Source organism: Salmo salar, chromosome ssa05 (genome assembly GCF_905237065.1).
Source record: "Salmo salar chromosome ssa05, Ssal_v3.1, whole genome shotgun sequence".
Lineage (NCBI taxonomy): Eukaryota > Metazoa > Chordata > Actinopteri > Salmoniformes > Salmonidae > Salmo > Salmo salar.
Genome location: NC_059446.1, coordinates 56466862 through 56494219, shown reverse-complemented (window position 1 = coordinate 56494219; position 27358 = coordinate 56466862). Strand labels below are relative to the sequence as shown.

The 27358-nt window shown below is 43.6% G+C and overlaps 1 protein-coding gene across 8 annotated transcripts; it reads left to right on the top strand.

Moving 5' to 3' along the window:
* The first annotated feature begins 77 nt into the window (after nucleotides 1–77).
* Nucleotides 78–27358, top strand: LOC106605238 (myelin-associated glycoprotein). 8 transcript variants are annotated; one of them, XM_014200666.2, is made up of 13 exons: nucleotides 78–164; nucleotides 14387–14521; nucleotides 15594–15739; nucleotides 16007–16082; nucleotides 18188–18556; nucleotides 18867–19163; nucleotides 19621–19878; nucleotides 21706–21966; nucleotides 22103–22405; nucleotides 22689–22788; nucleotides 23463–23565; nucleotides 23956–24009; nucleotides 24713–27358. In XM_014200666.2, exons 4-13 carry the CDS (start codon nucleotides 16037–16039, stop codon nucleotides 24872–24874), a joined length of 1953 nt encoding a protein of 650 aa, XP_014056141.1. In that variant the 5' UTR covers nucleotides 78–164; nucleotides 14387–14521; nucleotides 15594–15739; nucleotides 16007–16036; the 3' UTR covers nucleotides 24875–27358. The 8 variants fall into 8 exon arrangements, with proteins under 8 accessions (XP_014056141.1, XP_045574351.1, XP_014056140.1 ...); XM_045718395.1 differs by having other exon boundaries at nucleotides 14387–14528; XM_014200665.2 differs by lacking the exon at nucleotides 78–164 and adding an exon at nucleotides 5228–5511.

Below are 27358 nucleotides of genomic sequence, written 5' to 3'. Positions count from 1 at the left end.
CTTTGATTGATTCACCAATGGATAGAGAGGGAGAGAGCGAGAAAATGAGAGAAAGAGGGAGGGAGGGAGTAGGAGAGAAGGCAGATGCCATAGGAGAGGAGGACTTGCTGGTTCCTGTCTGCTGGGCATTAGAGTACTTCACTGGGTGCATATCAACTGATGAGGTAAGAGCTATCCTAAATGTATGAGACTTGTGTTCTTATGTTTGCTTTTAGCTTTAGATTACTAATCTCGATTTTATTGCAATTATGTTAATTGACTTTTATTGATTTTGATTACTATTGTTAATTGCATCAGTCTTTTCAGGGCTGTAATACCTATTGAGAGCAATATTGGTATTCTTGCGTAGTCCTACTTTATTTGATAGTCTGCTGAAATGCTTCCCATTGTATCCCATTGTGTTTGCCTTTAATACCTCACACTGTATTGCATGATCTGTATCAGGGTACCATTACAATTCATTGGTTAGGTATGGTTTGTGAGTTCAGCCTCGTGTCTCAAGTGTTTTAGCAGATGGTTGTTGGCAGTCACGTTCAGGCTTTGGTGACAGGATGAGTGTGGCATTGTGAGAGTGAGTCGGTGACCTTTTAGAACATAAGAGTTGTTTTCATGTGAAAGCTGTGGAGGTTTGGTACCCGCAAGGCTTTAGAAGCCTTGATATAGCAACAGAGTTTCTCTCCTCATCCGTGGTCTTTTTTTAAGGCTGAAAACAACATCATGACTCACACCAATTCATTAATGCTAAGGGGTGTACAGTATGTTGTCTTGGATCTATATGCATGAGTGTAACAGAACATCTAGGATAGCTAGATGGGCATGTGTGCTGTTTCATATCCCAACAAAGTTTTGTTCTCTTATTCTGTTCTTATTCGAGAGGGTGATCCCATTTGAGCTTTTAGATAATAAGATGAGGTGCCTCGGGAGAAGGGTCCATTGGGACAATCAGTTTAAACAAATACAATTCAGTTGATCTTGGCATTATATATCAGTATAGTTTACTTAATTCCCAAGATAGAGCCAGAATTGGGTATGAGGCAAAGTGGGGCACAGATTGGGGAGCAAATATGCCTTGGGGAGTAAATCCTCCATTCCACAGGGACACAAGCCAGTAGTGACAGTGTACAACAGACACATCCAATAATCTAGTGACCTGATTCCTTTGGACCCAACAATGGCTGGAACAGATGGACGTAATGACAACATGTTCATTTCTATGTCATCGTAATGTCATGAGACTTCAACGATAGCAGAATGTAGCGGAAGGTTCCAGACCTGGGTTCAAATACTATTTTGAAATCTTTCAAATACTTTGAGTGTTTGCTCTAGCCTGCATAAAGTGCCAGATGGGGTTTGCATTGTTTTGATTATTCTATTGATCCATTAAGCCAGGCAACTTCAATAAAGCACCAGATAAAGTATTTGATTTCAAATAGTATTTGAACCCAGGTCTGGAATGTACCAAGGTAGCAAGCTAGTAGTGTCAGAAGATGATGAGAAATGTTAATCAATGAGAGAGAAAATAATAAGTTTACGGTTCTTAAAAAAAAAAAAATGCATCAGTGATAGTAGTACCCTCAGAGCTTAAGTATTTGACTCCACCCGACACAGCCAGAAGAGGACTGGCCACCCCTCAGAGCCTGGTTCCTCTCTTCCTAAGTTCCTGCCTTTCTAGGGAGTTTTCCCTAGCCACCGTGCTTCTACATCTGCTGTTTGGGGTTTTAGGCTGGGTTTCTGTATAGCACTTTGTGACATCGGCTGATGTAAAAAGGGCTTTATAAATACATTTGATTGATTGATTGATTGATTGATGTCTCTCTACTGACACCCTGTGTCTATGCGTACCAATAACTCATTTAAAAATAAAATAATTTAACCTTTATTTAAGTAGGCAATTCTTATTTACAATGACAGCTTAATTGTAAAGCCCCCCCGGCCAAACCCTCCCTTAACCCGGACGACGCTGGGCCAATTGTCCGCTGCCCTATGGGACTTCCGATCACGGTCGGTTGTGAGACAGCCCGGCATCCAACCCACGTCTTTAGTGACGCCTCTAGCACCGCTAGACTGCTGCTCCACTTGGGAGGTCACAAATGACAACCATGCATCTCTCCTGTCCACCAAAGGTGGATGGGTAGGTGTGGATCCTTTCTCAGTGTGTGCTCTGCTCTCTCACCCTCTCTCCCTGGCCTGGCCATCTCTGTCCAGCAAGAGCCCAAACCCCCCAAAATCATACACTACAAATAGGGGGATAGTGTGTGTGTGTGTGAGAGAGAGAGAGTGAGTAAATGTGTGTGTGTGTGTGTGAGAGAGAGAGAGAGAGAGACAGAGAGTGAGTGTGTGTGTGTGTGTGTGAGAGAGAGAGTGAGTAAATGTGTGTGTGTGTGTGTGTGTGTGTGTGTGTGTGTGTGTGTGTGTGTGTGTGTGTGTGTGTGTGTGTGTGTGTGTGTGTGTGTGTGTGTGTGTGTGTGTGTGTGAGAGAGAGAGAGAGTAAGTGGGTAAGTGTGTCTTTGTGTGTTTGGTGATGGTAGTGGGTGATGATGGTGAACTAGAAGAAGCAAAAGAAGAAATATGATTCACTTGAATGCTGCCATGACCAAACAATGGAAGACTAATGTGAGAAATCGTAGAACAAGAAGGGCGATGGGTCGAATTAGCTAATGCCACCAGAAGAGAGAAAAATCCAACAAGAGAGAGAGAGAGAGAGAGAGGAGCGAGAGCAGAGAGAAAAGAGGATTGTTGTGATTAAAAGACAATTATCTGTGCACATCGACTTCCCAGTGTTGTGCGGTGTCAGGCTCGAGCTGTGCTGTTCTTTTCTCCCAGCAGGACCTGGGAGACAATAGCTACTGTGTCAGGACAGGAGGGGGTGGTAGCAGGGTGGGTTGAAGGGGTGGGGGGGTGGAGGAGTCTTGGGTGGAGAGAGGTTCAGTCAAGGGGCGCAGGGAGCAGCTCCCCTCACCATTGTGTTTTCATGCTCTATTTTCTAAGGCCTGAGCAATATAGAGAGTATACTGAGTCTGAAAAGCATTAGGAACACCTGCTCTTTCTATGACATAGACTGACCAGGTGAATACAGGTGAAAGCTATGATCCCTTATTGATGTCATATGTTAAATCCACTTAAATCGGTGTAGATGAAGGGGAGGAGACAGGTTAAAGAAGGATTTTTAAGCCTTGTCACATTGAGACATGTTTGTGTATGTGTGCCATTCAGAGGGTGAATGGGCAAAACAAAAAATGTAAGTGCCTTTGAACGGGGTGTGGCAGTAAGTGCCAGGCGCTGTGGTTTGTGTCAAGAACTGCAACGCTGCTGTGTTTTTCAACCTCAACAGTTTGTGTATATCAAGAATTGTCCACCACCCAAAGGACATCCAGCCAGCTTGACACAACTGTGGGAAGCATTGGAGTCAATATAGGCCAGCATCCCTGTGGAATGCTTTCGACACCTCGTAAAGTCCATTCTCTGACGAATTGAGGCTGTTCTGAAGGCAAAACTGTGTGCAACTCAATATTAGGAAGGTGTGCCTAATATTGTATACACTCAGTGTATATCGCAATATCATAATTAATATTGCAGTATTATTATAGAGATGTGGATATATGCCATGTGCATATGATTGGTTTTCAGCATTTAACCATATTTAGACCTTTCCTCTGGCCCTCAAAACACTTGTGAATGTTCTCATACTGCAGTTACAGTCACTGTAGTTAATGGGTCATGTTCAGAGGGCTCAAAATGGAAACAAACATTTTCAGATGTGCCACCTGAACTTGCCCCAATAGATTTGTCCAATTTCTTCATTTAAGTGGTCATATCATCCGTCACATCGTTATTGTTATAACTGTTTTTATCGTGAAATAAATGTTTGTAAATATACTGCACAACAATATAAACGCAACAATTTCAACAATTTTACTGAGTTACAGTTCATATAAGGAAATAAGTCAATTTAAATAAATAAATGAGGCCCTAATCTATGAATTTCACATGACTAGGCAGGGGCGCAGCCATGGGTGGGCCTGGGAGGGCATAGGCCCACCCACTGGGGAGCCAGGACCTATGTTTTCCCCCCAAAAGGGCTTTATTACAGACATAAATAGTCTTGAGTTTCATCAGTTGTCCGGGTGGCTGGTCAGTTGTCCAGATGGCTGGTCTCAGACAATCCTGCGAGGTTTCACGTTGTCGTTGTGAGACCGGTTGGACATACTGCCAAATTCTCTAAAACGATGTTGGAGGTGGCTTATGGTAGAGAAATTAACATTCAATTATCTGGCAACAGCTCTAGTGGACATTCCTGCAGTCAGCATGCCAATTGCATGCTCTCTCAAAAGTTGTATTGTCGCCAGCACAAGGTGCACCTGTGTAATTATCATGCTGTTTAATCAGCTTCATGATATGGTACACCTGTCAGGTGGATGGAATGTCTTGGCAAATCTTTTATTTTAGCTCATGAAACATGGGACCAACTTTACATGTTGTGTTTATATTTTGTTCAGTAAATATATTGCCTGACCTTCCTTATAGTACATTTGAGTTGTCAGCCTTCAATCTTGGACAAGGTCATAGAAAATAGGGCTGGAGGGAAGAATAGGGCCTCTTGAGAACTGTAAGGGAATTTTTGACAATGCGTTTATGGTTTATGATCTGGTCACAAAGGAAGTGATGCAGTTTGAGGTCACATGCTCCTCACTGTGCCCTCAAAACCTGTTCAGTATGGTTCAGCCACAGGAGAAGTTTAGTGACTTTCATTATTCTCAATATCCAGCCGTTTAGAAGATTGTGGTGGAAAATGTATTGGTCAAGCCCTGTATTGGTCAGGTTAGGTGGCAGCTACAAGTACCATAGCTATAGTTCAAAAAGGTCTATAGATTACATATGGACATGAGTGGCATATACTATATTAGCCTCTGAGAGGTCTTCTACCACAAAACAACAACCATTTCCACACAATGACATTGCTATTTTAATTCCCATCTCTATCTTAACCCTGTTTGTCCCCCTTCTCCAGCGTCCGTTCTTCCACCCCCTTTGGCGTAGTAGTGACCTCAAACAAGGACATTGCACTCCATCAATCCAAAACAAACGAATATGCTCAGACCCATCCAATGTTAAACTAATGGCCGTATTGGATGGAAAGGGTCTTGGAGCTCAAAGCCTCACCCACATGTGTTGGGATGAGTGGGAACAGTGGAGGTCATTGTTGCCAGGGCGGTGCGGGGTGTGCATTTATGAATGGCTGGGCCTCGAGGCGAAGGCACGGAACAATGCTGGTACACTGAGGAGACTGATTTCCATATGGGAGAGAAGGAGGGAGGGCAGTTTATTCCTCCCCTCTTGATGGGGCATGGTACAGAGAGGGGCGAGAGGTCTCTTGATGGCAGCGTGAGCGGTGGCGTGATGGTTAGAGTATAGTAGTACATGTGCTTGTTGTTGGGGACAGGCTTGTTGGCACTAAGGCTAGAAGCCCAAGAGAGGGAGAGAAACGCCTGTGACACTCACCTGACTGCACAGGTGAGTAAAAGCTCTGGACAATATCATTTTCATGGAGTTATTTGGAGTTAATTGGTCCATGGAGATAGTTGAAGTCAGTTGGTCCATGGAGGTTAGTTGGTTTCATGGCCAAGATTATTTACTCGGATTAATGGAAGCTATTGACTTGGTTGCTCAGTGTTTCTTGGCCTCTCTGTGTGTCATACCTTTTGTTAGAGATGTCTAGGTCAGTGGTTTTCAACCGGTGTGCTGAATTTTTGTGACGGTGACCTGACCTGTGGAATGCACATGGAATTTTGACTTGGGAGCTCAGCTAATACATTGACAATACATTAATACAATATTGGCATTGGCACATGGTTACACCTCTATCGTTGTTTTTCAAGTCCAATGTGTTCAGGCCTCTCATCAAGAGAAAAGTAATTTGTATAATTTTACTTTGCCTGCAAGAACCATTAGCACAGGCAAGTCTGATTAGGCTAAGCTGTACCACAGCCTCTACCATAGAAACAAACCGACCATGGCTTTGTGTCCGTGGTTGAACCTTTACAATGCAGAAAACCGGTCCTCTCTAGCTCAAACCGTTCACAACTAAAGACCTATTTTACCTGAGCATATTTAAAAGAACTTCTGCCGTGGATTCTTGGACGCTCTTGAAGGGGTAGCCTACACTCAAGTGAATCATAATGAGTAAGGAACTATGCCAACTATTAAAATAGTTCAAATAAACCTTATTTAATCTATAAAAAACATTTGTCACAGAAAATAGAAGATTTGTAGTAGGGATCAGATTAGATGGAGGTCATTACCACTAAATAAATGAGTAGGGAAATGTTAGGTGTTCTGTAGAAATGTTTATCCCATGAAGGTGTGCCGCTGTTCATAAAAGTTTGGGAACCACCGGTCTAGGTGCTGACTTTGGATGAGTTGTTACACTTGAACGACTCTTGCTTTTCTACAGTAATATTGAAGGTATGAGGAGCAGTGTCTGTATGACGGTTCAATGTGTCCTCATCAATACAGTGATACAGCAAATGTACTGGATTTCAGTTGTTTTTCATTTAATACTCGGCGGCATGACTTGAAATTGGTAAGGCATTGAGGGAAACGAGAATGCTTCTCTTCTTGATTTTCATATGCAGTAAACAAAAATAGAAAATACGTCTTTCAACATGTATTCTAAGGTGAGTGGGTAAGTGAAGTGGCAAATGAGCAAGTGAGTGATCTACTGATTGAGTATTGTGTGAGTTTGTGTGAATCTGCATTTGTGTGTGTGTGTGTGTGTGTGTGCGTGCGTGCGTGCGTGCGTGCGTGCGTGTGTGTGTTTGTATTTGCGTGAGTTGGGGCTAGTGAAAGCCATGCAATAATCACAGGACAGATTTTCCTCCGAGTACCACACAGAAATGAACAGTTCCTGCTTTTACCAGAGCTTTTGCCAGTGTCTCACCACAATAACTTAGAATTCTGAAAGCAGATACAACAGCAGATGAAGATTCCAAATCTAAATTCGGGCGGACTGTTTTGAGCTTATTGTGCAATAATGTCCATGTGTCCTTTCTTTGGCTCTTCTCCTGCGTGACCTCTGATGCGAAAAAAGACTTTATAGGAGTGAGGAACATGGTATTAACCGACACACTCCTTCAGTCTATATGTTGTACAAAAGGAAATAATACCAGTGTGGGAAGGTTATGCGAAGGCAAGGGATTCGGACATTGGGAAGGTTTGGGGGAGAATTGAAAATGGCGATACGTATCTTTCTGCAGTAGGTCTTGGCCTCATGCCTGTGGGGCTATGCAGGTGACTGCTCTGTTTGTCGCCCCCTACTGGGCAGAGCGGAAGAGAGAGCACTCTAATGAGCGAGGAGGCCTGTGGCTCACCATCTGCCCACTGTGCTGGGACTGCATTTGGCAGCACTTTACTGGATACTGGTCCAGAGACACACGGCTGCCAGGTAGAGGATACACACATTAGTAAACACACACAGAAATGCACTCTTGAATGCGTGCAGGTGCACACACACACACACACACACACACACACACAAATGCTCTCAGAAAATACAACCCCGCATGCAAATCAAATCAAATGTTATTTGTCACATGCGCCGAATACAACAGGTGTAGTAGAACTTACAGTGAAATGCTTACTTACAAGCCCTTAACCAACAATGCAGTTTTAAGAACAATACCTAAAAAAAATAAGAAATAATAGTAACAAATAATTAAGAGCAGCAGTAAAATAACAGTAATGAGGCTATATGCAGGGGGTACCGGTACAGAGTCAATGTGCGGGGGCACCGGTTAGTCGAGGTAATTGAGGTAATATATACATGTAGGTAGAGTTATTAATGGGACCATGCTTCGATAATAACAGAGAGTAGCAGCGGCGTAAAAAGAGTGGGTGGGTGAGGGGGGGGGTTAGGAGTCAGGAGTCTTATGGCTTGGGGGTAGAAGCTGTTTAGAAGCCTCTTGGACCTAGACTTGGCGCTCCGGTACCGCTTGCAATGCGGGAGCAGAGAGAACAGTCTATGAGTAGGATGGTTGGAGTCTTTGACAGTTTTTAGGGCCTTCCTCTGACACTGCCTGGTATAGAGGTCCTGGGAAACTTGGCCCCAGTGATGTACTGGGCCGTACACACACATATAGTACCAGTCAAAAGTTTGGACACACCTACTCAAGGGGTTTTCTCTATTTTTACTATTTTCTACATTGTTGAATAAAAGTGAAGACATCAACACTATGAAATAACATATGGAAATATTGTAGTAACCAAAAAAGCGTCAACAAATCAAAATCTATTTTATATTTGAGATTCTTCAAAGTAGCCACCCTTTGCCTTGATGACAGCTTTGCACAATCTTGGCATTCTCTCAACCAGCTTCATGAGGAATGTTTTTTCAACAGTCTTGAAGGAGTTCCCACATATGCTGAGCACTTGTTGGCTGCTTTTCCTTCACTCTGCTGTCCAACTCATCCCAAACGATCTCAAGTGGGTTGAGGTCAGATGATTGTGGAGGCCAGGTCATCTGATGCAGCACTCCATCACTCTCCTTGGTCAAATAGCCCTTACACAGCCTGGAGGTGTGTTTTGGGTCATTGTCCTGTTGAAAAACAAATGATAGTCCCACTAAGAGCAAACGAGATGGGATGGAGTATTGCTGCAGAATGACGCCGTAGCCATGCTGGTTAAGTGTGCCTTGAATTCTGAATAAATCACCTACTGTGTCACCAGCAAAGCACCATCACACCTCCTCCTCCATGCTTCACGGGGGAAACCACACATGCGGAGATCATCTGTTCACCTACTCTGCATCTCACAAAAAGACAGTGGTTGGAACCAAAAATCTCAAATTTGGACTCATCAGATTCAACAGATTTCCACTGTTCTAATGTCCGTTGCTCGTGTTTCTTGTCCCAAACAAGTCTCTTCTTCTTGTTGGTGTCCTTTAATAGTGGTTTCTTTGCATCAATTCAAACCATGAAGGCCTGATTTACACAGTCTCCTCTGAACAGTTGAAGTTGAGATGTGTCTGTTACTTGAACTCTGTGAAGCATTTATTTGGGCTGCAATTTCTGAAGCTGGTAACTCTAATGAACTTATCCTCTGCAGCAGAGGTAACTCTGGGTCTTCCTTTCCTGCGGCAGTCCTCATGAGAGCCAGTTTCATCATAGCATTTGATGGTTTTTGCGACCGCACTTGAAGAAACGTTCAAAGTTCTTGAAATGTTCCGGATTGACTGACCTTCATGTTTTAAAGTAATGATGGACTGTTGTTTCTCTTTGCTTATTTGAGCTGTTCTTGCCATAATATGGACTTGGTCTTTTACCAAATAGGGCTATCTACTATATACCACCCCTACCTTGTCACAACACAACACAACGCATTAAGTAGGAAAGAAGTTCCACAAATGAACTTTTAACAAGGCACACCTGTTAATTGAAATGCATTCCAGGAGACTACCTCATGAAGCTGGTTGAGAGAATACCAAGAATGTGCAAAGCTGTCATCAAGGCAAAGGGTTGCTACTTTGAAGATTCTCAAATATAAAATAGATTTTGATTTGTTTAACACTTTTTTGGTTACTACATGATTCCATATGTGTTATTTCATATTTTTGATGTCTTCACTATTATTTTACAATGTAGAAAATAGTAAAAATTAAGAAAAAACCTTGAATGAGTAGGTGTGTCCAAACTTTTGACTGGTACTGTACATGCACACATAGATACTGTACAGGCACTGTACATGTCACACCTACATTTTGTCATCATTTTACAGTTTGTAATTGTGGCCTTATAAGCAGTACTCTACCTCACACAGACTGTGTCATGTGGAGTGATGGTGGAGGGGTGGGCTTCTCACAGGCAGCTACGAGTGCTGTGTGTATGGGAGGGGGGAGCGGGTGTGCTTTAAGACCATCTGCTCCTTGGAGTATTTTAGTGGGGGCCAGAGCTTGTGGACCAGTGCGCGTCACAGGCGAACAGCAACGCAAGCTGTGAGCTGGCCTGTTCCGGAAAATTCCTCCAGTTTCTGCCTCACAATGGGCAGTGTTCCGCGTACAGTGTTTCCTTTATTCATATGAGCCTCCAGCGAGCTTCACATACATACAGTATATGATATTAAGAATACAAATTATCTTGGCTGAGCTGGCTCCTTCTCTTGAGGACAGTGGGGCCATTTGTTATTGGTTGATCATTTGGAATATGGAATATGAGTCATGATAATATGGCAAGGTGTCATGGCCTGTTTCGGCCTTACTGATTCTGTGTCGATAGTCTCATTGTTGCACTAGACGTCATGGAAATAGCCTACACTAGGCCATATGCAGTGTATACTATGATTTTCTCTTTGAAGAATAATTGTTAGAATGAAATAATAGGGATAAGGATGCCTGTGATTATTCTGCCTATTAACTAATGTGTTGGCGCTGGGATAATGCACCTCCCACAGGCTATGTGAAACACTATGAAGAACAGGAGGAGTGGTGGGGTGTACGCCTAGGGAGATTCTCAATTTATGAAAAGTACGCCCTCTCCTCGACTCCTCTGTCCTCCTCTCCTCCGTGACCCGGAAACCGATAAGTGGTGGAGGAGAGCGTCAATTCGTTAGTTGGCGAATGAAGAAGTGTCCTCCTCGATTATTTAATCAAAGAGGACGCACAAGAGCATCCCAACGGCGGCTAGCACGTAAGGGTTTTAACGTCCGCCACACCCCCTTTGAATCAGCTGTTGTTTTCTCGAAGGAGAAAAGTATGCACACATTTAAAAACGATACACTACTTATCCTTTTACCTTTAAAATGTCTTGCACAACTAGCTACATTTGGTTTTTATCACTTTACACATTTATTTGGGGATTCCACCCCTAGAAACGTCATTTGCCTGATGACGCGCAAGTGGAGAAGGGGAGTCTCATTTCATACAAGCGCATTTGTTTCCAGATTTCCTGGACAGAGGAGAGGATGCAGGAGGCGAGCAAAACCAATTGAAATTCTCCCATAGACTCCTAAAGGGGAATTTGTGTTGCAGTCATTTTTACAATGTGAACGTTTCAAGAGTGAAGGTCCACACTAAGGTCATTTAGTGTGGATGACCTTAGTGTGTACATTTCACCTACGGTATTTATCACAAAACAGAACTGTGACCTGTAGCAGTGTAATGTTGTTATTACTGTTTAACACACAGAAACCAACAATCATGAGTAAGAAACAACTTTATAAAAATATTTCATCAAGGAGGTGTTATTTTTCTCTCAATACCATTAACTAAAGTATAGCAGTTTGGAAATGTTGCTGTGCCAACATTGCTAACAATGACAATGCGATAGTGGACAGATTAGCAGATGAGCATGCATACAGTCGTGGCCAAATGTTTTGAGAATGACACAAATATACATTTTCACAAAGTCTGCTACCTCATTTTGTATAATGGCAATTTGTATATACTCCAGAATGTTATGAAGAGTGATCAGATGAATTGCAATTAATTGCAAAGTCCCTCTTTGCCATGCAAATTAATTGAATCCCCAAAAAACATTTCCAATGCATTTCAGCCCTGCTACCAAAGGACCAGCTGACATCATGTCAGTGATTCTCTTGTTAACACAGGTGTGAGTGTTGACGAGGACAAGGCTGGAGATCACTCTGTCATGCTGATTGAGTTCGAATAACAGACTGGAAGCTTCAAAAGGAGGGTGGTGCTTAGAATCATTGTTATTCCTCTGTCAACCATGGTTACCTGCAAGGAAACACATGCCGTCATCATTGCAATGCACAGAAAGGGCTTCACAGGCAAGGATATTGCTGCCAGTAAGATTGCACCTAAATCAACCATTTATCGGATCATCAAGAACTTCAAGGAGAGCGGTTCAATTGTTGTGAAGAAGGCTTCAGGGCGCCCAAGAAAGTCCAGCAAGCGCCAGGACCGTCTTCTAAAGTTGATTCAGCTGCGGGATCGGGGCACCACCAGTACAGAGCTTGCTCAGGAATGGCAGCAGGCAGGTGTGAGTGCATCTGCACGCACAGTGTGGCGAAGACTTTTGGAGGATGGCCTGGTGTCAAGAAGGGCAGCAAAGAAGCCACTTCTCTCCAGGAAAAACATCAGGGACAGACTGATATTCTGCAAAAGGTACAGGGATTGGACTGCTGAGGACTGGGGTAAAGTCATTTTCTCTGATGAATCCCCTTTCCGATTGTTTGGGGCATCCGGAAAAAAGCTTGTCCGGAGAAGACAAGGTGAGCGCTACCATCAGTCCTGTGTCATGCCAACAGTAAAGCATCCTGACACCATTCATGTGTGGGGTTGCTTCTCAGCCAAGGGAGTGGGCTCACTCACAATTTTGCCTAAGAACACAGCCATGAATAAAGAATGTTACCAACAAATCCTCCGTGAGCAACTTCTCCCAACCATCCAGGAACAGTTTGGTGACGAACAATGCTTTTTCCAGCATGATGGAGCACCTTGCCATAAGACAAAAGTGATAACTAAATGGCTCAGGGAACAAAACATCGATATTTTGGGTCCATGGCCAGGAAACTCCCCAGACCTTAATCCCATTGAGAACTTCTGGTCAATCCTCAAGAGGCGTGTGGACAAACAAAAACCCACAAATTCTGACAAACTCCAAGCAATGATTATGCAAGAATGGGCTGCCATCAGTCAGGATGTGGCCCAGAAGTTAATTGACAGCATGCCGGGGCGAATTGCAGAGGTCTTGAAAAAGAAGGGTCAACACTGCAAATATTGACTCTTTGCATCAACTTCATGTAATTGTCAATAAAAGCCTTTGACACTTATGAAATGCTTGTAAATATACTTCAGTATTCCATAGTAACATCTGACAAAAATATCTAAAGACACTGAAGCAGCAAACTTCGTGGAAATTAATATTTGTGTCATTCTCAAAACTTTTGGCCACGACTGTACACTCTCAGCTCTGTACATGTTTGACATGACTTAGGAGGAAACCTCCCCCAAGTGGACACGTACATACACACACACAGGCACACACACACACACACACACACACACACACACACACACACACACACACACACACACACACACACACACACACACACACACACACAATGACCATGGCGCAGGGAAACACTGCTTTGTCCCAATGGAACGAAAGCGAGTGGAGGAGGATGAGGGGATGGGGGAAGGAGAGAGGAGGAGGCGGGGAGGAAGGTCACATAGCTGTTGTGTCGCCGTAAGGGCCACAGTGCGAAGTGTGTTGGCACGCCGTGTGCCTCGTGTGTAGGGGGCTGTGGCATGCTGCACATTCGTCTGTACAGGCTCCAGTCTGTGAATGAGGTATTCACTCTGACTCTACCAACCTTCCCCCACCCAGGCCTACTCAGCCCATCCTCAAGTGTGTTTGTGTAGGGATTCCCTTGAAAACATCCTTGGCTTGGTGGATGTCATCATTTGGCCTATGGCTTAATGGCTTATGGAGACAGTGACTCACGCCACTTAAACTGTAATAACCGTTCCACCATGAAATAGAAGTATTCTTTGTTGCGTTGATATGTAAAGTAGGGGGTCCTTCTAGTTGCTTGCTGGACCATGTTGTCATCCCACATCCACAAACATACCTTATGCAGGAAAATATTTGGTGTGTGTGTGTGTGTGTGTGTGTGTGTGTGTGTGTGTGTGTGTGTGTGTGTGTGTGTGTGTGTGTGTGTGTGTGTGTGTGTGTGTGTGTGTGTGTGTGTGTGTGTGTGGTGAGTCCAAGGGAATGCTCAAAACATTTTACAACACCAAAATTCTTGTTTTTTTTGTAATAAAATAAGAACCATTGTTGTTCGTTTCTAGATCAGAATCCCAGGTTTGCATCTTTTGGCTTAGTTTTTTAAATATTTCCTCATTTTGGTTGCAAACGGTAGTCAACGTGGGCACCGTACAATAACTAAAGCCTCTAACTGTGGGGATGTATGATTCCAATGGAACTGTTTGGAAATTGAGAATATTCTCATCTATATGGGTATAAACCCAGCCATACTTATCTAGTCATACTCACTAGTCATAGTGATATTATGACTCAACTTACATTCACCCTGAGGTCACTGGCTCTTTGTGGATACAGTAGGTCCTAGCAGGGAAGTTATCTAATGCTAGCAGGGTTAATTTGACCTGGTTGTGAGAGTCAAAAGCCTGGTCCATGGTCTGAGACAGAGAGACAGGCAATAGCAGAGAGGGCGATAGAGGAGAGGAATGCGTGGAGTGGGCCTAGGAAAAGGCAAAGAAATGTTTGAATTCATATTCAAAACTACCCACCACACACATTCACAACAGCCTGCAGCTCACACAGTCTCTCTTCCCCTCTTTCCCTCTCTCTCTTTCTCTCTCTCTCTCTGCCTCTGTCCCTCTTTCTCTCCTCGTCCCCTGTCCTAGAATCCATAGAACCCGAGAGACAGGATTTTTCAACCTGTGGAGACCCACAAGGGAACCACACGCTCGGGGAGAACGTAGAACCGACAGAACCGAGGGAAGGAACCGAGAGGGAGCCGGAGCCTGGTGCTGAAGCTGGTATGAGGCAAGTGGTCTATGGCTGGTCTCTGTGCTGGCCGTTTGTCTGCCAATCAATGGCTCTCGTTGTTGTTGCTGGTGGTGTCAGTGCCCTGCTCTCCGGGCTATTCTGTTCCTCCTGACATGGCTGATGTGTTGACTCTCAGCTCAGACACAGTCCCTCTCTTGGGGTTTTGTCTAATGCAGATGGTACAGCTTGACGCAATGTTTTAGAAATATTTTAAGGGCATTGGCTATGATTGCCATAACCTAGAGCCTCATGGTTTGGTTTAAAGGGGTTCAAGTCAACTTTATAAGTGATCTGTATGGGGACCGTACATTTTACTTTGGTTTTCAAATGTGTGTGTGTGTATAAGTGTTATGACACAGTTTGGAAATACGCACGAGCGTGCTCTTTGTGTGCGTACAATCGCTTGTTTGAGAACTGGATGTTCGTGTGCCTCAGCCCAGAATAACCTCTCCCTGTTGTTGCCAAACTGCATAAAACCAACAGAATTTGCCCTTCTTTTCCGTAGGAACACAGCTTATCAGCCTATAGACTGTCTGGGGACGTAGTGATGTGTTAATCATGGAGCTCTCCAACACAATCCACTCTTAGGCCCACCATCTGCAGCCGCCGGCTGCTCGGAGGGAGGCTAAAGACAAGTCTTTGCCTCCATAGCATCATGGATGACATACAGGGGGAGACACAGACTGGTAGATACAGACTAAATGGTCCAAACAACCAACGGACCAAATTATTATGGTTGACGCCATGATGTAATGTAGTGGATAGGGGCCTAGGGACTAGGGTAGTGAGTCATGGTTCTGAACAGGGCCCAACAGTGACTGTATGTCGAAGACCTGGGACTTACGTATGAATAGCCTAATGAGTGACTTTACTAGCACGCACACTACGTCGCCCGAACAGGTGCCGCATGAGAGAGAGCGCGAGGGAGAAAGAGAGAGTGTGCGTCACCATGTCTATGTGCTACTGCCTGTGAAGAACCTGAAGAGTCCGTCTCAGGCAGCAGGGCTGATGTCATCGCCTGATGCTGATGTCAATTGTTGTGTATTTTTATTTTTTTTACAGAGAAGATAAGGGAGAGGGCTGTTGAGGTGCCTGGGTGTGATTGGGCGCCCTCTAGTGAACATTACTACTACTACTACTGCGACCACCAAGCTGAGGAATCAGACATTTTCTGTCTTGGCTACTTTTCGCCCATTGAGCAATTCAAGGTAATAGTCAGTAATGTCTATTTTTACACACAATCATATTGACTTTTGTCGTTGTTACCTGAGATAAAAGCAACATAGGTTCATTAGAATATATATAAAAAATATATATATAATTTAACCATTGCAGTTATATGTCACCACTACTGACATTAGTTATATGTCACTATATTGGCATATTCAATATATATCACATAGCATTGGGCTCCATTGGTCCAGAACAGAATGTGAAGTTGTGGCTGCGTAATTGAAGTCTGATGTCTGTTGCAGAGGTCTCCGGTTCAGGGTTAAATAGACACCATGTGGTGTTTGGAGCTGCTTCTACCAGTGTTGCTAATCATCAAAGGTAAAACTCTTATGTTTCTTATTCCCTATTCAGTGTGAACAACTACTCAATTACACCACAATAACTCAGACTGGGGAAATTAGTTTTAAGACTACAGATGTAATACTAGAAATGAAGTCATCTAGATACAGTTGAAGTCGGAGGTTGACTTTATTTTAAGAATGTGAAATGTCAGAAAAATAGTAGAGAATTATTTATTTCAGCTTTTATTTCTTTCATCACATTTCCACTGGGTCAGAAGTTTACATACACCCAATTAGTATTTGGTAGCATTGCCTTTAAATTGTTTAACTTGGTTCAAACATTTCGGGTAGCCTTCCACAAGCTTCCCACAATAAGTTGGGTGAATTTTGGCCCATTCCTCCTGACAGAGCTGGTGCAACTGAATCAGGTTGTAGGCCTCATTGTTCGCACACACTTTTTCAGTTCTGCCCACACATTTCTACAGGATTGAGGTCAGGGCTTTGTGATGGCCACTCCAATACCTTGACTTTGTTGTCCTTAAGCCATTTTGCCACAACTTTGGAAGTATGCTTGGGGTCATTGTCCATTTGGAAGACCCATTTGCGACCAAGCTTTAACTTCCTGACTGATGTCTTGAGATGTTGCTTCAATATATCCACATCATTTTCTATGGTGCCATCTATTTTGTAAAGTGCACCAGTCCCTCCTGCAGGAAAGCACCCCACAACATGATGCTGCCACCCCCGTGTTTCACAGTTGGGAGGGTGTTCTTCAGCTTGCAAGCCTCCCGCTTTTTCTTCCAAACATAACGATGGTCATTATGGCCAAACAGTTCTATTTTTGATTCATCAGACCAGAGGACATTTCTCCAAAAAGTACGATCTTTATCCCCATGTGCAGTTGCAAACCGTAGTCTGGCTTTTTTATGGTGGTTTTGGAGCAGTGGCTTCTTCCTTGCTGAGCTGCCTTTCAGGTTATGACAATATAGAACTTGTTTTACTGTGGATATAGATACTTTTGTACCTGTTTCCTCCAGCATCTTCACAAGGTCCTTTGCTGTTGTTCTGGGATTGATTTGCAGTTTTCGCACCAAAGTACGTTCATCTCTAGGAGACAGAACACGTCTCCTTTCTGAGCTGTGTGACGACTGCCTGGTCCCATGGTGTTTATACTCGCGTACTATTGTTTGTACACATGAACGTGGTTCCTTCAGGCATTTGGAAATTGCTCCCAAGTATGAACCAGACTTGTGGAGGTCTACAATTTTTTTTCTGAGGTATTGGCTGATGTCTTTGATTTTCCCATGATGTCAAGCAAAGAGGCACTGAGTTTGAAGGTAGGCCTTGAAATACATCCACAGGTACGCCTCCAATTGACTCAAATGATGTCAGTTAGCCTATCAGAAGCTTCTAAAGCCATGACATCCTTTTCTGGAATTTTCCAAGCTGTTTAAAGGCACAGTCAACTTAGTGTATGTAAACTTCTGACCCACTGGAATTGTGATACAGTGAATTATAAGTGAAATAATCTGTCTGTATACAATTGTTGGAAAAATTACTTGTGTCATGAACACAGTAAATGTCCTAACCGACTTGCCAAAACTATTGTTTGTTAACAAGAAATTTGTGGTGGTTAAAAAACTAGTTTTAATGACTCCAACATAAGTGTATGTAAACTTCCGACTTCAAATGTATGCAAATGCACTGTAAAACTGATTTGGTGGTTTTACTGCATTGACCCAGTTGCCTTTTAAAGTGTGTCAAACTTACAGCAAACAACACTAAAACAAAAGGGTACAGAGTAGACACAGGTTCCAACTGTCACACATGGCAGCAGGGAATCAGCCTACTGTTCCAGTGCTTTCTGATGGCTGGCTTGACTCAACCTTGTCCCTCACTTAAACAGTGGTACCAGTGGTGCCATATGGTTCCTCCACATAGGGTCTCTGCTCTTACCATCTCAACCAGGGAGAACATCATGATATCGTCCTCTGTTCTCTCTATCTGTTCATCTTTTCTCAGTGATTCCATTTGAAACTGTAGATGTATTATAGATTGATTGTTCATTGATACAGTATACAGTTTCGCTCTCAATATTCCCATTTCCAATCTTCGACCCATATCCCTCCTTCCATCCCTCAGATGTCAGTGGCCAGTGGAACGTATGGATACCCAGGGACATCTCGGCCATGACCAACTCCTGCGTGGTCATCCCCTGCACATTCATGTACCCATCCGGTATCCAGACGAACCGCGGCACCCACGGCATCTGGTACTTTGGTCAGCCCTACCCCCAGCTCTTCCCTCCTGTGGTGATCAAGACGCGCACAGAAATCGTACATGAAAGTTACAAAGGGCGTACCAAGCTCATTGGGGACCTGCAACAGAGAAACTGCACCCTGCTTATCAGTAATATAGGTACAGAGCACTCAGGGAGGTACTACTTCCGTGCCGACCTGGGCGGTGCCAACATCTACACCTACCCAGATTTCTCTGAGCTCAAGGTGCTGGGTAAGCCTGCTGAGAGACCCTGAGAGGTTATGTTTACAATTGTTTACAGTTGAATGTGTCACATTTATGGGCTGGATTGCCCTTGCCTGGTACCATATCTGTTTGTGCTGTCTTGCCAAACGACTGTGGACACTGTTTGGCATGACAAGGCATGACAATGACAGTAGGAGTTGGCAAGCCCAAATATGTCTGGGACCAGGCTAGGATTGCCCTAGCTGGGATTATAATTATTATCGTTTTAATGAGAATTGGTAAATATTGTGAACTGGTGAATCTTCACTCGTTCGCTTATGTCCTCTCTGTCCCCCAGACCAGCCCAACATTGACATCCCGGAGGAGATAGTCGCTGACGAGAATCTGGAGTTGACGTGCTATGCTCCAGACAACTGTCCAGAGAATCGCCCAGAGATCCAATGGATGTACACAGATTACCTGCCTGAAACTGAGTATACCTCAGACTACGTGGAAGAGAGCAACACAGCCGTCCTGTCCAGCACGCTCATCTTCACCCCCAGGCCCATACACAACGGTCAGCTGCTGGGCTGCAGGGTCTACTACCCCAACACCACCCTGGTCTACGAGAGACTCATCTCTCTGGATGTCAAGTGTAAGTGACCAACTGACTGTTGTCACCGAACCTGTAGCTTTGAATCCTCAAATTCTGTAAGAAGTGTGTCATTGGGACACAACAGGGGACACATTATGTAATGTGGGGGATTATATTAATATAGAAAAACGAATCTTGCCGACTAAGCCAAATGTAAATTAGCAGTGTTACACATATTTCTGATATACACATTGTAGAACCATTGTCAATATCTACAGTCATCCATTATTCTACATCTAAAGTAGAAGGATAGTAACTTGATTTAGAAATATATTGCATGATTGTGACATGGTACGCATTGGGTATGTTCGCCTGACATTCAAATCTGTTTTTCTATGTTTCACCTTTTGTTTTTCTTTGAAACAATGATGAGTGCAGTGTTGGGTCGGGTTTAACCAGGTTATACACTTGTCACTTTTACAAGTCTAACCCCACCTTCCCCTTCCTCTCACCCTAGATGCCCCTCGCTCGGTGTGGGTGAACGGGTCCATGGAGGTGATGGAGGGCAGCTCGGTAACACTGCACTGCGAGGTGGACAGTAACCCTCCTCCCAGGATCTCCTGGCTGTTTGGGGACCAGGAGCTGCTGTGGGACACGGCTTCCAACGCTTCGCTCTCCCTGGAGGACTTAACCCCCTCTCAGGAGGGCATCTACACCTGCGTGGGGGATAATGGCTACGGCGTCATGAACACATCCATGTACCTGGCCGTCTTGTGTAAGTGTTATTGTGCAACATGGTGTTTCTGGAATAATCAAAAATAGTTACATTTAACCACTGTAGTTATACAGTATGTCAACCAAGCTGACATTTTAGTTTATGTCATTTGCAGTGACATATGTGACCGACCGACTTGGTTCGGTCTTATTTAGTAAAATTTGAAATTGTGTTTTTTACATTGGATAAAAGTAAAGACTCAGAGCTAGAAAATAGTATATCACACACTGCAGTTGAGGAACAATGGGAAAGTAATTCTGCTTTGAAAGTTGATAAACTTGTAACCCCACTTTTAAGAAAATGACACTAAAATGTTTTGATAGACCTACTGGAGAGCTCTTCTTTGTCTACACCCATTAAGCATTGTTCACACCCTCTTAAGACATAGCCCCACCCATCTCTTTAAGGATTCACATGTGAGGCATTGTGCTAAACAGTGAGTATGGTCATGTACTAAACAAGATTTCAAGACTAAAGGCTGGTCTATCAACATGTCTGTAAACAGTTATCAATGAATTATTCCAGGAAAATAAACTCACAACACGATCATTATTTACAAGTTAACGGCAAGCTAATTACAGAAAATAGCTTACGATTGTGAGTGTGACAAAATAAAAGCAGGGCATTCTACCAGAGAATTTTAGAACTTGGACACTGTCTTGTTGGACTAACGTTATATCTGACTTTGGTGCAGTTCATGCTGTTCTTCACATTACAGTCTCTGGTAAACACACACTATATCAAATCAAATCAATGTTTATTTGTCACATGCACAGGATACAGAAGGTGTAAACTGTACAGTGAAATGGTTACTTGCATAGTGGAGTCTTTTGTTTAGACATGTAGATAACTAGCTAGCTAGCTAAACAATGAAACATTATCCCAACTCGTAGCATTAGTACCCTGCATGAATCTACAGGTAGCTAAACTAGCAAATTGCTCTGAGATACGAATAATATTACTACACAGCTAACAGTACGCTTTAACTTGCAATGAAAACGACTTTCTGACAAAATTAGAAATGTATAATATCTGAAAATGTAGCTAGCTATACTCTCTTACATGTATACAGTACATGGAAGAACGCTTCTCCCTTTCTGTCACGGATGACATGGTTGCCCTTAGTTTTGAAGATGTAATCCAGAGACAGGTGTTTTACACAACAGACTTCTGTGTTTTCTTTTCGACTCCCTCCGCATTTGCTATCAAACGCTTGAATTTTCTCCATCTCCTTAGCTATCATACTCTGCTTCCACCGGGAATTCACTGATTTCAAAACTCGGCCCTCCAGAAAGTTGAAAACTATCTTTCCCAAAAAAATCTGCGTAAGAAAGGATTACCTAGACATACTGAGCAGCTCATTATAGACAGAAGCATGCTACATGGCAGACCAATCCGAACTCATCTCTCGGCATGTCCAGCCCATCCATTATCTCAGCCTGTCCAGCCCGTCCATTATCTTAGCCAATCATGGCTAGTGGGAAGGTTCCTGACTTTTTCTGTGGCTAAACCTACTAGGCTCGTAATTTAACAATTGTATTCATATTTACAGATGGCATACACTTTTGTTATTAAGGCACATGAAAGTTCACATGATCCAGAAGGCATTTCTGCCCCAAAACTTATTTTGATGAAAAAAATTAAATGTTTGCAGTCAAATGCCTCTCCTGTGAAGTAGTGACGCGCAATATATATAACGACGTATTAGTCATGTGATAAACCTGGCCCGTAGCTTCTTGCTCTTGTTTATACACAGTAAAACATGTTAACTCCTTTCTTTCTCCTCATATAACTCTACCTTTCATCCCCTCTCTATCTTCCCTGCAGACCCTCCCAGTGAGCCAGTGGTAAACGGCTCCCTGACCATTTTGGAAGGTTCCTCCATCTCCCTGCAATGTAGCACCCAAGGCAATCCCGCACCCACCCTCACCTGGCTGAAGGACGGGGAGCTGGTGGGCACCATCACGGCCGAAGAGGTGTCTGTGCTGGAGCTTCTGGAGCTCACCCCTCAGGGAGACGGACAGTACCGCTGCCTGGCAGAGAATGAACACGGACGAGCCAGCAGCTCCCTCAACATCACTGTGGAATGTGAGTGGGTCATCATGTCATGTGGTATCATAACATATGGTATCATATCGTATTGTACCACCTACATTACACCACGCTACACCATGCCATCACACTCTACATGTCAGTCATACCCCTACCTCCACCCTCTCTTCAGACGCCCCTGTCCTTCTGGAAGACTCCAAGTGCACGGTGGTGAGGGAGGGAGTCCAGTGTGTTTGCATGGCTACGGGTAACCCTGAGCCCGTCATCGAGTTCTACCTCCCCGACAAGAACATCACCATCAACGACACGGACGGCCGCTACAACTACTACACGCACACGGACGGCCATACGTCCACGGGCATGATAAAACTACAGGAGAAGGGTGAGCGCTTGGGCAACGGTGCTGTCAATGTGCACTGCAGCATTAGCAACATGTACGGGTCGAAGAGCTTTCATCTGGAGTTACAGCAGGAGAGTGAGTACACAAGTTCAGGTTTATCGTTAAACACAAAAAAAAATGCATACAATTAAAATGCTATACGTTGTATAGCCAAGCATACATGAGAGATTGAACTGAAATCAGAAGTGTAGTACCTTTATATGATATCTAGATTGACTGTATAAGTAAGAGCATTAACTGGCTACCCCATTGGCTTGATATGGCATTATCTTGAATGTAAATACGTTATAGTACCATGACCTAGCTAAACAGTATTTTATGTTTCTACATTGTCTTCGATGTTCTTGTCCGATGTTAGAGAAGTACATGATGGCAGTGATCGTTGGCACCATCGGTGGAGTGGCTGTCATCGCCTTCATCATCGCAGCAGTGAGATATGTGGGCCATAACAACAAGAAGTGAGTATCCACCCTTCACTAACTGTGACAGGGGTCAATGCGAGTTACAGGTACAGGTCATATCCTGTTTGAATTGACGATAAGGAAACACTTCAGCCTAGCCATCCATTCTAAAACACCTCTGTGTATTCATGAGTGAATGATTGATCGATGAACGGACTTGAGAATCATAGTCATAAGTTATGCTAGCGCCAGAGCGAGTTCAATTAATTTGCCATGCCTAGTCCTATTCCTGAAATCCTCTGAGATGGAGATCCAAAATGGCTGCCTGGTGGAGTGGGGTTAGCAAGCCAGACTAACCGTAGCCTATAGTTTGCAGGCTCAATACCCTGCTTTGATACTGCTTTGTACCCTTGACCTGCTATGCTAAAAATACAGCCACGGTAGCCTACTTAACTAAGGTGCTTCAGCATTATACCAATACATCACATTCCGACAAAAGCTTTTACTGAAAGTCGCTCCCAGAGAGGGTGTCGGCTCAACCGCAACTAAACCCATGAAACAATAACCACAACCATGAACGTCGACCACAACCATGAACCATAGGCCTGTAGATTATTAACTACGTTGGGAAACAGGCCCTTGTTTTAAAATGGATGCCCAGGCTTGGAGTGTCGCCCTGAGTTAGTTAGTGGCCATGAGACCGAGTCTGATCTTGTGACTCCACCCCCCAGAGAGAATGGCAACCCTGGGCAGGACCTGGTCTCTAAACTGGAGAACCCAGCGTTGTACTACAGCACAGTCAAGAAGGACAAACAATGTTTGAGGAAGAAAGTGGTGAGACATGTTGATGATGATGACAATAATGATGATAATGACCATTCTCAGATCTGTCTTAAACGGGAGAATGATAGCTTACCTGTTGCTGATACTGAAACTATACTATACCCGTTCAATTCATGTCCTATTTTTGATGTAAAGTAAGGTTCATTCCGTGGAGATACTCATAAATAATAAAAAACCTATATGACCTCTTATGTTAAAGAGAAAATGTAAACTTCCCCAGCCAACTACTGGCCTGGCCTGAGAATCCCAGTACCACTATAGCTATCTATCACAGTTCCACTGGTGTAGCTGCGACCATAGCCTTTCCAAACCACTGTTTTCTGCTTCATCGCTTCTCTGCGTTCTTCTGTCTCTGTTTTCTCTTCCCTTACTCTTGCACAGCTTAAGACAGAGCTTCTGGGCTCAAAGTTTAACTCCATTCTAGAGGAGAGCACGGTAAGGTTCCTAAACAACCCAGCCCCAATCCCAACTCCAAGTCTCAGTGGTAGACAGCATCCCTCACACATCCCAGACAGCAAAATTATACGATGGCCCAAATTCAGCCCTAATCTACAATATAACGATTTACCATTTTACCCAGTTAACCACTTGGTGTTACGGTCCTGAAGTGGATCTGTAGCATGAAATGTCCAGACCTTGCCTGGCAATGTGGCCCACATTCAGACCAAAAGTAACTCTGGGAAGTTGTTAGAGCCACATAACTCAAACCAGAGATGGCCCATAAGCAAAGTGCCAACCCTCCCCAGTTCGCATCTCCTACATTCGGACCAGATCTGGGCCATATGACTCATTGTGGTGCCAGAACTGAGCCACATTGTATGTGTCACAAAACAACCAGATCTGGCCCACAGTCGTCTGCTGTCTGAGATCAGCTTCCATGTGCTGTATTGCCTTTGATTTCCACGACTACTGTTGCACGGCTGCCTCGATAATAACAGGATATGCTAAACCGCCTCAATCTCCTTGTTTTACGCCTCTGCTCACCAATAACTACTAACCCTCCTTTCTCCTCTCTCAATGTCTGTCATGTTATCCCTTTATACTCTGAATGTTCTGAGGTGTCAATTGCATTGGTGGAACTGTGCTGATATAACCTGTGATTCTGAATGGGCCTTCTCTCTTTCCGTACCTTCAACAGGGAGAAGACGGGGATTATCAACCTGTGGGCTCTTTGGCAGACCTGGAGAGGCAAGAGCTGAACTACGCCGCCCTGCAGTTTCTGGGGGGGCGCTCCAGGGATGGGGGAGCCTCAGGGAGGGGGGATGACGGCAGCGACTACACCGAGATCAAGGCCAAATGAATCGCGATCCTTCCCTGACCCATCGTCACCGCGGGACACAGTGGCAGCCATGTTGTTGCCCCCCTCCTCACGTCATTCGCCCCCTCTTCAAACGTCTTCCCCCCTCCCCCGTAGACACCATCACCAACCTTCACCATCACATCAAGAACCCCCATCGTCTCCGCCCATCCCTGAATCATCTCAAATGACGTCCCCGTTAGTCGACCCCCCGGCCTCCAGGGGGAGCCCCAGTCACATCTCGCCACCCAGGACTGCTGGTAGCTACTTGCAGGGTCAGAACACTGCCCAGTGGACAATGTAAAAATATCTTTGTATTATCAGCAGCTGTCGGTCTCCCAGCTCTTACTCTACTGTTCATAGTCAAACAATTCCCTCACAACAGGTGCAATGTGTTAGTTACTGTACTGTATCATCTAGATTCAATGTTGCTATTTCCATCTCTACACCATTAATTGTTGGCATTGCTTTTCTGGGGCTCTCCTTCTGTATGTCACCCTATATCATACTCATAGCTAGCCTGGTTAAACCAGATTGAATGCTGCGCTCACCAGTTTTCCTGTGAAACGCAACGCATTCAGATTAGATACCAGGCTAACTTGTACCTGCTCCTGTTCTAGATCTGTCCATTATAGTTCTTCTCCACTGTGTCCGCTGCCAGTCGAAGTGTCAGGGAAAGGGGTGTGTTTTGTGCTTTTTCTTTTCTTATCTCTATTTCTGACCCTGGATCTGGAGGAAATGAGGGATCTCTTCTCTCTTCCTGATCCAGTGGTTGTCAACACTGACCAGTGTTCAACAAACGTCAGGCCTGATACACATCCAATTGAAGCCAGTCATCTTCATCTCACATATTCTGTTCCCACATATAGTTCAATAGTGATGTGTGCTGTGACTCCGTGGCTTTTGATGATGATGAGAAATAAATATTTCTTTGATTTTATATAAAGAGAGAAGATGGATACTCTCAGAGGTTTGTCGAGCCTCGAACACAAGGTTCTGTTTGTGCAAGAAGTGGCCTGATTTTTTAGTTTTTATGCATTATAAGCACTGATTGCATTGTGTTTTGCTCTTGAGGAAATATGCCGGGGTAACACAGAATGTTCTATTTATGCCGTTGCCAATGATTTAATTACTAGTATTTTTGGACGATTTCTCTGTTTTGCTAAGGGGAAGTGTTAACTTATCCTTAAATGGGAACCAATAGGTTAGAATACATTTTTGGATCAATCTGGCATACAAGACTCAACTGTAACACTCGCACAGCAGGCCAAAATGTATCTCGTTGAGACAATGTGTGTGTGTGTGTGTGTGTATGTAAACAGTGCTGAAAGATCAGCGAACACTGATCACTGTGGCTGTTTCAAAAGATCACTTTACCTGAGACCGCTTCCCACAAAATGTCTTCTTCAAAGGTTGTAAAGTGTGAAATCGATGCCTAATCCTATAGGGTTGTATCAGATGAGGCATTTGAGTGGCACAACAATGAAGTTGTTTTACCAGTTGTTTGTGCTATTCAAATATCATTTATCAACTCATGTAATGTAATGTAAGCTCACTAATGGCAACACTAGATAACAATGACTGTTAATACAATATTAATACGCTGCATATGGATGGGTAAAAGGATACCAGTATACATTATGTAAATAAATACCCTGCATGACTATTATGCTGTCAGCCATATGTGTAAATACACTACGGTATGTACATGCTCACTATTACAACAATGGTTTACACAGGCAAGTTGGATACATGTTCGGTAACACTTTAATTGACTTCTCTGTCATAAGGGTGACATAACGCTGTCATAACATAACACATGTAATTTTCGGTCATGAAAACTGATGTCAAAATACTGACAACCCTTTACACTGTCATGACACAAATTGGTATTTATGTAAATTAGTTGGCTAGCGGTATGCTAAGCCAATAAGCTGACTGAAGCAAATATTTGTGCCATGACAGTGTCAAGCTTATGTCAGCTGTCATGACTGTTAATAACATATTTTATGTAATTGTTCTGACATGGTTAAGTCACGAGACCTATGGGCAGAGCGTTCAAGATGTGTTACCCAACATTGAGACATGCCAATACGGACATCCGGTTAGTAACACTTACTGTCGTCAGTTCTCTTGAACGCCTCATGGGGGGTTTATTTCTTTCTGAACCTGGGAACAAAATGGAGAAGCGTTGTTCATGTCTTATCTAATTTGTTTGTCACATAGTGTGTTGTAAAGCAGATTTGTACTTTCTTTACTTTGTGGTATTCATTATTATTATTGTGATGATTTTTTTTATATCTTTGACACAATAATTCCGATCAGAATTCTGCAATCCTTCTGCAAATTAGCACTGTTATTACTTAATGACAATAAGAGCTCTATGATGACGTTTGATCATTCTCTTTATTTTACAAGTCTGTCCCGCCTCAAGCAAAGCCATCTTTCTTTGGTTCCAAACAACAAATAAATAAAGTAAACAGAGAA

Excerpts from the sequence above, each read along its gene's own strand:
- LOC106605238 (XM_014200666.2), top strand. The coding sequence starts at position 16,037 with ATGTGGTGTTTGGAGCTGCTTCTACCAGTGTTGCTAATCATCAAAG. Across the intron at positions 16,083-18,187 it reads AGTGTTGCTAATCATCAAAG|ATGTCAGTGGCCAGTGGAAC; the intron begins GTAAAACTCTTA and ends TCCATCCCTCAG. Across the intron at positions 21,967-22,102 it reads CCTCAACATCACTGTGGAAT|ACGCCCCTGTCCTTCTGGAA; the intron begins GTGAGTGGGTCA and ends CCCTCTCTTCAG.